Source organism: Taurulus bubalis, assembly GCF_910589615.1.
Source record: "Taurulus bubalis genome assembly, chromosome: 17".
Taxonomy (NCBI): Eukaryota; Metazoa; Chordata; class Actinopteri; order Perciformes; family Cottidae; genus Taurulus; species Taurulus bubalis.
Window position 1 is genome coordinate 22,836,066 of NC_136605.1, and position 11,624 is coordinate 22,847,689.

At 40.3% G+C, this 11,624-nt stretch overlaps 2 protein-coding genes across 2 annotated transcripts; both read right to left on the bottom strand.

Annotated features, from left to right (window-relative positions):
• Positions 1–797: 797 nt before the first annotated feature.
• On the bottom strand, positions 798–3,098 carry LOC306749622 (C-reactive protein-like; the record flags this gene model as incomplete). The annotated part of the gene is made up of 4 exons (XM_079232934.1): positions 798–896; positions 1,625–1,955; positions 2,508–2,715; positions 3,053–3,098. The coding sequence occupies 4 exons, from the start codon at positions 3,096–3,098 to the stop codon at positions 798–800; spliced, it is 684 nt and encodes a 227-aa protein (XP_079089060.1).
• Positions 3,099–8,824: 5,726 nt separating this feature from the next.
• Positions 8,825–10,856, bottom strand: LOC306749623 (C-reactive protein-like; the record flags this gene model as incomplete). Its single annotated transcript, XM_079232935.1, has 3 exons — positions 8,825–9,311; positions 9,424–9,631; positions 10,712–10,856. 3 exons carry the CDS (start codon positions 10,854–10,856, stop codon positions 8,906–8,908), a joined length of 759 nt encoding a protein of 252 aa, XP_079089061.1. The 3' UTR covers positions 8,825–8,905.
• Positions 10,857–11,624: the final 768 nt, after the last annotated feature.

Genomic DNA, 11,624 nt, shown 5'->3' on the forward strand with positions numbered 1-11,624 from the left:
AAAAACGAAACTCGGGTTCCTTTGTCAAAACAAAAGAGCGGTGGTTGCAGAAAAAATAAGCCGACTCTCCATTTTAAAGGCAAATTATTGAAGTTTAAGTCTTTTTCTATGTGGCATGAGTGAAGCGGCACACTTTGCAATCCAATACTTCCGTTTATCTGCCGGTTAAACGGCGACAGAGGTCGGCGAACAGGCTTCAAATGCGCGAAACGAGAAAATCTGCCTCCTGCGATCTGACGCGGCTAACTTCCGTAGCCAGTTAGCAGCTAACCCCCGAGCTAACTAGATAGCATTGTCCGGCGCGCGCTCGGCTTCACTGGTCGATAACTCGCAGACCGCTGCCGAGCAGTGAGCGAACAAACGCAGCGGTGACGCACTTTTTCATCGGGTTTGGTGCCATAATTTCACCCAAAAAAATCGCGTTATATCTCGCCTAGCGCCCGTTGGCGAGTTGGGTCGGCGGTACGGTAGAGCAAGCGCTAAACAAGCCGAGCGGTTATCCGGTCCAGTATTTTCAAAATATATTATAGTTCAAATAAAAACATATTAAACACGCAATTTATTTAGTTTATGTTTTAACACAGATGCATATATCGATAATATGAACACATCCTAATGAAAATACTACTATATCAAACATAATTTATCTAAAAAAAAGTCATCTTGATCGTGCAAATATTTTTATTTTGAAGATAAATCTATACGAGTTCCGGCTATTTTGCCCTAACTTCGCCCGCTTGTGAACTATACGTTGGAGCTTGCGTTGAAAGATCCCGCCTTCCAACAGCTCCAGCCAATCACAGCGCTTGTTTGTGAAATCCTGAGCTCTCATTGGTGGGAATATTGTCCAGTCTCGGCAGAGTCATGTTTGCCGCCCGCAGCATGGCGAGCCAGGTCTAAATAAGGGCCGTTCAGTTAAAAATAAACACAAGTGTCTTTATGACTCAAGTAAAGTCATTAAGATGTTAAACAATAAACAATACAGTTTCAAGTGAGAACAGAATAATTGTGAATGAACATGAATTTCCTCGGATTTGTCTTTTTCTTTGAAGACAAATCATTTATTAAAAATGTCTTAATTTTGAGTAATCCAGTTAAAATGAGGCCTCTAAAGCCACTGATTGATTGAGTTCAATAGTTTTCAGAATCGTGAAATATTAATCCTTTCTTGCTATGCAACACTAGTCATCACTTCTCGTGATTAAATGACCATAATTTACTAAATGAACATCATGCTGTATTGAAGAAGACTTGAAACTAGAGATTGAGACATAAACTTATGTTTACAATGTTTACTGAGGGAATACATCAAGAGAAGTAGAGTCATTTATATAGACTTCTATACAACCAGAGGAGTCACCCCCTGGTGGTCAGGAGAGAGAATGCAGCTTTAACACATGAATAACGTACAATTTTCCACCACAGCATTGTCACAATACATTTTTATTGGAACTGAGAAGAATTACAGGTGGATGTGCAGAACTTCAAATCACTTCTCTAATTCAACGTGTGTGTGTGTGTGTGTGTGTGTGTGTGTGTGTGTGTGTGTGTGTGTGTGTGTGTGTGTGTGTGTGTGTGTGTGTGTGTGTGTGTGTGTGTGGTTATACAGCACGTTGTCAATAACCTGCACATCTCCGTGCACTTTAATCTCCGTGGTTTCCCAGTCGAAAAGACCTTTGCAATCAACGTTCTCTTCCCGGAGAACAAGTCCTGGAGGCTGTTCGGCCAGAGGACGATGTCCCACGAAATTATCCGCGTCCTGTCCGATGATGACTTTGCCGCCGGCGCGCACCGTGTGGTTCTTGCCGTAGATCTTCGTCAGGCTCTTCTTGCCGTCGATGTAGAAGGTGGTCGCGCCGGTGATGGATTCCCAGGTGAGGCACACGTGGGACTCCATGGCGCTGATCTGGGGCAGGTCGAACAAGACGCCGTCTCCACTCATGTAGAGACCCAACCTGCGCACACCAGAGGGGTCAATGTCTTCAGCGTGAGGGATATAATATATCAATATTGTAGTAAAATTGTTCTTCCTCAAAATACATAACGATTGTTGTTCTGATTGCATTGATTCAAGTGTATTATCGTTTATGATAAGGAGCAGCGCTTCGCTTGAAAAGTTCGCTTGAAAAGTTCGCTTGAAACGCGTCCTTCGCGCCGCGTTATTCACGTCATTCACGTCATTCACATCATTTACGCCGCCCGCTGGAAAATTTGCTTTTTCTCAACCATTTGTGTCTGTGCATTGACTTTGCATGTAATCTACTAGCGCAAAATAATTCGCAACACTTTTGGTGTTGCGTGTGAACGCAGCATTAAAGTGACGACACCACGCTGCTGGAGACCCAGGACGTATTGCTGGACCCGCTCGAGGGAAGGAGAACCAGGACCAGCACTGAGAGGCAGACTGTCAGCTGCTGCAGTTAAATTCTAAGTTTTTTAAAGGGAGTCTGGTGCTTTGGGCCTCTGAGGGAGAGGAAGTCGTACGATACTAAACACGTCATCATCACCTTCCGTCCAGCTCGCGCCACACGTTCAGCTCGTCGAAGCCCGGCGTCCGGTAGGCGAACAGGATGACCTCGCGCTCGCCCTTGAGCTCCGTGGCCACGTGGAAGCACAGAGTGAACGCCTTCAGGTTCAGGGGCTTCTGGGGGATCATCTCCACGTAACTGGTGCTGGTTTCCTCGGGGAACACCAGGGACCTGCGGGCCACGATCCCTGAGGGGCCGGGAGAGAGTTCACTGTACAACATGTGTCATGATAATATGATGATTTCTTCACATATCTCCATCCTCCAATCTATAGTGCAATTTTGGCCAGATTGTGGCGCTGTAACCCCTAACCCTCTACGTTTTGACCAGTAACCTTTAACCTTAAGTAAAAAAACAACAACCAAAAAGAAGATTCTTTTGGTTGTTTAATTTATTTTTTTGACTTTTTTTCCTTGAAAGAAAATCACCTGTAGAGATTATTGTTTTCTGCCATTCAATTCATGATAAAATAACCAATCTATATAAGTATTCACAGATATGCACATAAAGGCACGGAGGCTTACCGGCCACCAGCGTGGAGACGAGGAGGAGGACGGCGGAAAGTCTCATGTTGTCAACAAACCTGCAGAAAAGGAAAATCTCTTAGTGAAACGCAGAGTTATTAGTTAAAAACAACAAGGTTATAAAGTACAATGCCTTCATACAATTTAGTATTATATTAGTATATAATATAAAGGTCATAAAAGTACAATGTCTTAATACAATTTAGTATTATATTAGTTTATAATATAAAGTTTATGAAAGTACAATGTCTTTATACAATTTAGTATGATATTAGTATATAATATAAAACCTTTATATTATATACTAATATAATACTAAATTGTACTTTTGCAATGCATTAATACAATTTAGTATTATATTAGTTTTATAATAATATACTAGTTTTTATTAGTATATAATATAAAGGTTATAAAAGTACAATGTCTTAGTCCAATTTAGTCTTATGTTAGTTTTATAATAATGCACTAGTTTGTATTAGTATATAATATAAAGGTTATAAAAGTACAATGTCATAGTCCAATTTAGTCTTATGTTAGTTTTATAATAATGCGCTAGTTTGTATTAGTATATAATATAAAGTTTATGAAAGGTCTACATACTGTGCAGCTGCGGAGGCTTCTTCTGCCGGAGGGCTTTTGTACGCGGGTCCCTGAACTCGTCGTTGCGAAAAGCCTAATTTATGGTTCTCCGTCAGGTCGCTCCGTCACGTCGACGCAGACCCTACGCCGTAGCTACGCCGTCGACGCAGACCCTACGCCGTAGCTACGCCGTCGACGCAGACCCTACGCGTCGCGTTGACGCACACCTGTGCAGTCAGAGGGGATAGCATTGTCCGGCGCGCGCTCGGCTTCACTGGTCCGCTGCCGAGCAGCGAGCGAACAAACGCAGCGGTGACGCACTTTTTCATCGGGTTTGGTGCCACCAAACTGTTGAAATTGCAAGTGAACAAAAGAGTAAATTAAAGTGTATGCCATTCAATTACACGTTTCATTCCATCATACTGTAATATTACAGAGCGTATATTGCTTGAATTTAAATGTTCCAGTTGAGATGTAAATACAGGTGCTAATCTTCTTGGTTCAGGACGAGCAGAGAGTCTGAACACTGAACACTGACCTGAAACACAGAGGACTCCAATAGCTGGTGAGCACACAGCTTCCACTTCACTGCTATGAACCTGCAGTCTGACTCAGTGAGGCTTCTGTTGTGATGTGGGAATGTCAATGTGAAGGAGCTGAGTGCAGAATGCTGTGCAGACTTTCATGGAGGAAGTCTGTTGATCTCTGTGATGTTTTACCATCATTTAATGTCGCTGTGCAGAATAAAGCATGGAGCTCAGCTCCCAGTCACTGAGATTAAAAAACACAGAAAACAACAAAACGACTTCAGCAAACAAATGTGATTAAATAATGAGAAAAATAAATAAATACAAAATGCATGGAAATAAGAGTTTATGTGCACTGGAATATATATATATATATATATATATATATATATATATATATATACATATATATGTATATATATATATATATATATATGTATATATATATATATGTATATATATATGTATGTATATATATATATATATATATATGTATATATATATATATATGTATATATATATATACATATATGTATATATATATATATATGTATATATATATACATATATATGTATATATATATATATATATGTATATATATATATATGTATATATATATATATATATATATATATATATATATATATACATATATATATATATATATATATATGTATATATATATACGTGTGTATATATATATATATATATATATATATATATGTGTGTATATATATATATATATCATTACAAGAATATATGTGATTATTTACCTAATTTATGTAACTATTGCACTAGAATATATGTAATTATTATTGCACTATAGTAAATGTAATTATGCACTATAATACATGTAACTATCACACTATGTAATTATTGCACTATAATAAATGTAAATATTGCACTAGAATATATGTAATTACTGTACTAGCATAATTGTTTTTATTACACTAAAGTACGTGTATTTATTGCACTAGAATAAAAGTAACTATTGCACTGTAATGTAATTACTGTACTAGAATACTTGTTTTTAATCGCACTAAAGTACATGTAATGATTGAACTAAAATACATGTTAGTGGTATTAGAGTACATGTAGTCATTGCACCAGAATAAATTATGAATGTATTTTCCTGTGATTCTCTATCTCACGCTCTACAATACTTTATCTTTGTGTTTTAAACAGATCTTTTTGACATATTTTTCCACCAGTAAAGTTCTCTGTATTGTGCATTATTTATTTTACTCAAAAACAATTCTAATCATGACGAGGAACAAAAGGGTTCTAATAAAAATAAACACACGCAGAGCTTGGACTTCAGTTAGGATTTATTATTCAAACATATTCCCTTTAACAGAAGCCAAAGTGGTTCTTCAGAGCAGAACCCCAGAGAGAAAGCATGACACAAAGTTCCAGTGAACGGTTTTTGGATTAAAAACATACGACACAAGAAATATGTAAACAAACAAATTAAAGACGCAAACAAAGAGTCCAGTTAGACTCTTCTCTCCTCAGCAGAAACATAACCAACTAAACAAAACCACACCAAAGGATGAATTAATCTCCCAGTGTTTAAAATTCCTCACAGTGCTTCTTCCACCTCAAACCAGGATGATGATCATAATAATAATAATAATAATAATAATAATAGTATTAATACTCCTGCACCGCCTGTCTGTCTGTCTGTCTGTCTGTCTCTCTGCCTGCCTGTCTGTCGTTAGATGATAACCTTCTTATAAATGAGGAAACAGTTGATCTGGAAGGTAACGGGGTTAAAAAACAAACACTCAGTGCGGTTCTGTAACGAACCCAAAGGAAGATGTTTAAATGAACGGCATCCGCTCAGAGACGTCAAAGTGCAAAGTGTGTTAGTTTTACATCCAGAACACGGAGAGAACCGACCCACAGAGTCCAGAACCCAAGAGCGGACCGGACCGCTTCCTCAGAGTCCTCATGTGGGACGTCCTGAACGCGGCGCTCACGTCACCCCGGCCGCCCCTCTGGACGGCGCCGGGGTGGAGAAGCTGCGCTTCAGTGTTTTCTCCACAGGATGTAGGTGACGAGCAGGACGAGGCCGGCCGACAGGCCCGCGATCACAAACTGGTGGATGGAGAGGACGTTCTCCAGCGTGTGGATCCTCTCCTCCATGGCGCTGGTGTGGAAGTAGTCGTAGATGCCGGCGCCGATGCTCCACAGCGCCCACGCTGCGTCCAACACCAGCGGCATGGCGGCTCAGACGGTCAGAGGCTGGAACACAACACAGAGGTCAAGCAGCCGATGAGGCCTGAACACTCGGTCTGTGACGTCAGACCCAAAGCTGGAGTAACAAACAGAAGGCTAGTCATGTTTCAGGTTTAACAAGTCACAGCAATCTATTCCTCTGGAGACTGAAGAACGACCATGACGCTGCTCTGTGTATCTGTCTCTTACTGCAGTGGGCTGGGAGGTGGAGGGTGTGCATTTATCAGATCTCCATAACACGACAAGTGGGCAAAATATGGAAGCCCGTTGCCACCCTGTTTCCCATTTTGACTTTTTATCTCATAATTATGACTTTTTTATCTCATAGTTATGACTTTATCTCATAATTATGACTTTTTATCTCATAATTTCAACTTTATTATCTCAGTTATGACTGTACCTCATAATTATGACTTTATTTTCTCATAATTATGACTTATCTAATAATTTCGACATTATTATCTCATAGTTATGATTGTATCTCATAATTATGACTTTTTATCTCATAATATTTTTTTTGTGTGCAAAAACGGGCTCCCATAGAAACCAAAATCCCATTGAACATATGCATCATTAATTTGAGCAACTGGTGCTTTGTGAAACGACGTGAGGTCAAAAGGCCCATTACATTATCACGAGTGCATTTTCGGGCATTTCAAGTTTAAACTTCACAACCTGATATTCTCTGATATGCCAAATTGAAGAATGGTTCACAATGTCGTGTCAGAAATTATCAAATTAAATTTGGCGTTATGGAATATTTTAGTTTATTAAATTCTATGTTTTTTTAATACAATTTGGCCTGAGTGACAACAATGTAAAGAAAATAACACACATAAACATCAGTGTGGCCGTCAATACTCGCAACAGCAGGAGTAGTTTAATACGTACGAACCAATAACGTGATTGTACGCATAATCCTGCGTATGAAGAACCGCGCAGCTCTTCTGGAGCTAACGCGTTAGCTTCCGCACAGATTTGTTCACGCCGGACTCGCTCTGATTTTTAAAAAAGTCACGTGACTTACAGCGTGAGATACTTCTTCCATGTGAAAGGGCCGTGCAGTGTTTGCACCAGCCGAAGAGGAAACATGCGGCACTTACGTCATCGGTGCGCTATTTGTTGTTAGCATGTTTCAGGAGGAGAGACTGGAGTCCCATCCGCAGTCAGCCGCTTCTGCTACTTCCGGGTGCGCGAGACGCCCTCCTCGTGACGTGTACGCCGAACCTCACTTCGGGTTCATTTAATTTACTTTTCTGCCCGTTAAAAACGTAATTAATAACACATTACGCTGTATGAAAGAAATATAACTCTGTTTAATTGGAGGTGAAAGTGCGATTCCCTCGTTTGTCCGAAGAAACTCACAATAGTGTGTATTTAAAATGAAGTTTGGAAAGCGTCCTAGAGGCGAAGCGTCCCACCGTCTTGAAGCCTCAACGCGACCCGTCCACACTGCCTGGCGCGGTGGCCAAGTGGTAAGGCGTCGGTCTCGTAAACCGAAGATCGCGGGTTCGAACCCCGTCCGTGCCTGTCAGCTGTGATATCCAATCTTCTCCAATTTTTGGGAGTAAGCCTGATCTATACTAACAGATTAAATCGTATACACAGATGGTTATACTATATAATTGTGAAAACACATTGTGTTCAATATGATTAATTATTATTGATTATTACGCCACAAAAAAACCCTCAAAAGTATTTGGAGTGAAGGGTTTTCTCATAACAGTCGATGGTTGTGGCTGAATGCCACTTCTACACATAACTGCTCTTCTCAAATACCACAAGAGTGCACTAAAACAACACAATATTTTTATATTCAGTCACCAACGTGTGCTGTTACTATTGAAATAATTTGCCACAACATCCAATAATAAGATACAAATAATAATAGAATAATTAGACCACAGTGTTTTTCTATAGTACATTAATAATCTTGTTTTTTATACTACTTTTTGAGATGGTGTCACTATTATATTATATTTTCTTTCCACTCAACTCTACTTAATTCTTTAAAAAACAAAAGAAAATGTATAACTTATAAACCCAAAACTGAAATAACGACTTAGAAACTAGTTTGATTTCAAAGTACAATACCTGTCAATCACCTTGAAGCCCCGCCCCTAAAGCATCCCCTGCTTTATGGTCTGTTTGACTCTAAATGACCATCAATTACTAAATGAACATCATGCTGTATTGAAGAAGACTTGAAACTAGAGATTGAGACATAAACTCATGTTTACAATGTTTACTGAGGGAATACATCAAGAGAAGTAGAGTCATTTATATAGACTTCTATACAACCAGAGGAGTCACCCCCTGGTGGTCAGGAGAGAGAATGCAGCTTTAACACATGAATAACGATGAATCTCTTCCACCACAGCATTGTCACAATACATTTTTATTGGAACTGAGAAGAATTACAGGTGGATGTGCAGAGCTTCATATCGCTTCTTTAATCCAACGTGTCGTGTTTGTGTGTGTGTGTGTGTGTGTGTGTGAGTCGTTCTACAGCTCGTTGTCAATAACCTGTACATCTCCGTGCACTTTAATCTCCGTGGTTTCCCAGTCGAAGACCTTTGCAAACAATATTATCCTGCCAGAGAACAAGTCCTGGAGGCTGTTCGGCCAGAGGACGATGTCCCACATGTTGATGCCGTTGATCTCCCCGACGAAGCTCTGCTTGGCGTCAAAGTCCCCCACGAAATTGTCCGGATCCTGTCCGATGATGACTTTGCCGCCGGCGCGCACCGTGTGGTTCTTGCGGTAGATCTTCGTCAGGCTCTTCTTGCCGTCGATGTAGAAGGTGGTCGCGCCGGTGATGGATTCCCAGGTGAGGCACACGTGGGACTCCATGGCGCTGATCTGGGGCAGGTCGAAGAAGACGCCGTCTCCACTCATGTAGAGACCCAACCTGCGCACACCAGAGGGGTCAATGTCTTCAGCGTGTGTTAATGTATCAATATTGTATCAACTCTGAGGGAGAGGAAGAGGAAGTCGTACGATACTAAACACGTCATCATCACCTTCCGTCCAGCTCGCGCCACACGTTCAGCTCGTCGAAGTCCGGCGTCCGGTAGGCGAACAGGATGACCTCGCGCTCGCCCTTGAGCTCCGTGGCCACGTGGAAGCACAGAGTGAACGCCTTCAGGCTCAGGGGCTTCTGGGGGATCAGCTCCACATAACTGGTGCTGGTTTCCTCGGAGAACACCAGGGACTTGAGGGCCACGCTCCCTGAGGGGCCGGGAGAGAGTTCACAACCAATTTTATTCACCTTATATATGCTTCCTTTCGGCAATATTATCAGAAAACACTCCATAAACTATCATTGTTATGCCGATGATACTCAACTATATCTGTGGATCAAGCCAGATGAAATCCACCATGTCGCTAAACTTCAAGCGTGTCTTAAAGACATCAACACCTGGATGACCTCGAACTTCCTGCTGCTGAACTCGGACAAGACTGAAGTTATTCTACTCGGCCCAGAACACCTCAGAAGGCATCGCTCTGGCATCTACCACCACCGTAAGGAATCTGAGTTATTTTTGACCAGGACCTGTCCTTTGGCTGCCATGTGAAACAGATCTCAAGGACTGCCTTTTTTTCACCTACGGAACATTTAAATAATCAGTCACATCCTGTCTCAAAGAGATGCAGAAAAGTTGATTGACGCATTTGTAACCTCAAGACTGGATTACTGTAACTCCTTATTATCAGGCTGCTCCGGTAAGTCTCTTAAATCTCTCCAGTGGACCCAGAATGCTGCAGCATATATGTATCTATATCTATATATATATATATATATATATATAGATACACATATATGTATCTATATATGTATCTATATATATATATCTATATATATATATATATATATATAGATATATATATATAGATATATAGATACATATATAGATACATATATATAATGTACATCAAGAACCTCAACAACACATCTCACTACGGTATTATAGATATTGCCACACCATCGAATTTCTTGCGAAATTTTCTAGTTGTTTTCTGTCGTTCAGTTCATGATAAAATAACCAATCTATATAAGTATTCACAGATATGCACATAAAGGCACGGAGGCTTACCGGCCACCAGCGTGGAGACGAGGAGGAGGACGGCGGAAAGTCTCATGTTGTCAACAAACCTGCAGAAAAGGAAAATCTCTTAGTGAAACGCAGAGTTATTAGTTAAAAACAACAAGGTTTTGAAATAACAATAAAGCACAACGAGGCCGTCTACATACTGTGCAGCTGCGGAGGCTTCTGCTGCAGGCGTCCTGCACTCGGAGGGCTTTTGTACGCGGGTCCCTGAACTCGTCGTTGCGTAACGCGTTGACCTGAAGTGAGACCGCGAAGAGCGCTTTGGGTTCACGGCTGTGTTCCGAGTCCACGCCGCGAACAAGCAGACAAAGTCCAGGACACGTGGGTTCTGCAGACAACTTCATGTTCAACGTGTTGCTTTTCTTGGACCCTGCTTTAAAAAAAATATGTAACCCTTTCACGAGAGGCCAAATCACGACGAGACCATCACGTATATTGTCTTATGCAGGTAAACCAGTAGCATGCAACAGATTATTAAAGTCACGGATCGGATCGGCACTAAAGAAAAAAAAGGATCAAATATAACTTTTAGAGATCCCTGATCACGTCTTATTGATGATCATTGATGATCCATTTTGGGGTTTTGTTTGATTATAGCAGCTGGTCTGAGGTCTGTAAACCATCAACACTGCTAAACGTTTTTTTTTAAACTTTCTTACAGTAATTTATTGTGTATTCTTTTCGTCATAAAAACACACAATTCAAATGAGGTAATAAAAGATGATTTATTTTAATGGATTTAAACGTCTCGTCGTTCAGAGCTGTTAGGAAGTTATAATTAAGTTATATTAATATGTGCAATATATATAATCATAATTCATCTCTAATATCTATTTTATATTCATGAGAAAACATATGGATTTATAGTGTATCACCAACACTACATTTTACTAGATTAAAAAAAAACATATCTACTGTTGTAGCTGGTTGAGTCAGATTTGTGTTCTGCCAACGACCTCATATTTACTTAGCTAAGCCGCGTTGCACAACTATTGACCAGGAGATGTGCAAAGGTTCACAGACTATGTGCAACGGACAGAGAAAATATAAATCTGTGAATATAGATTTTATGTTGAAACTGGTCCTGATGCTTTTATTTCAAGTTTTACTTT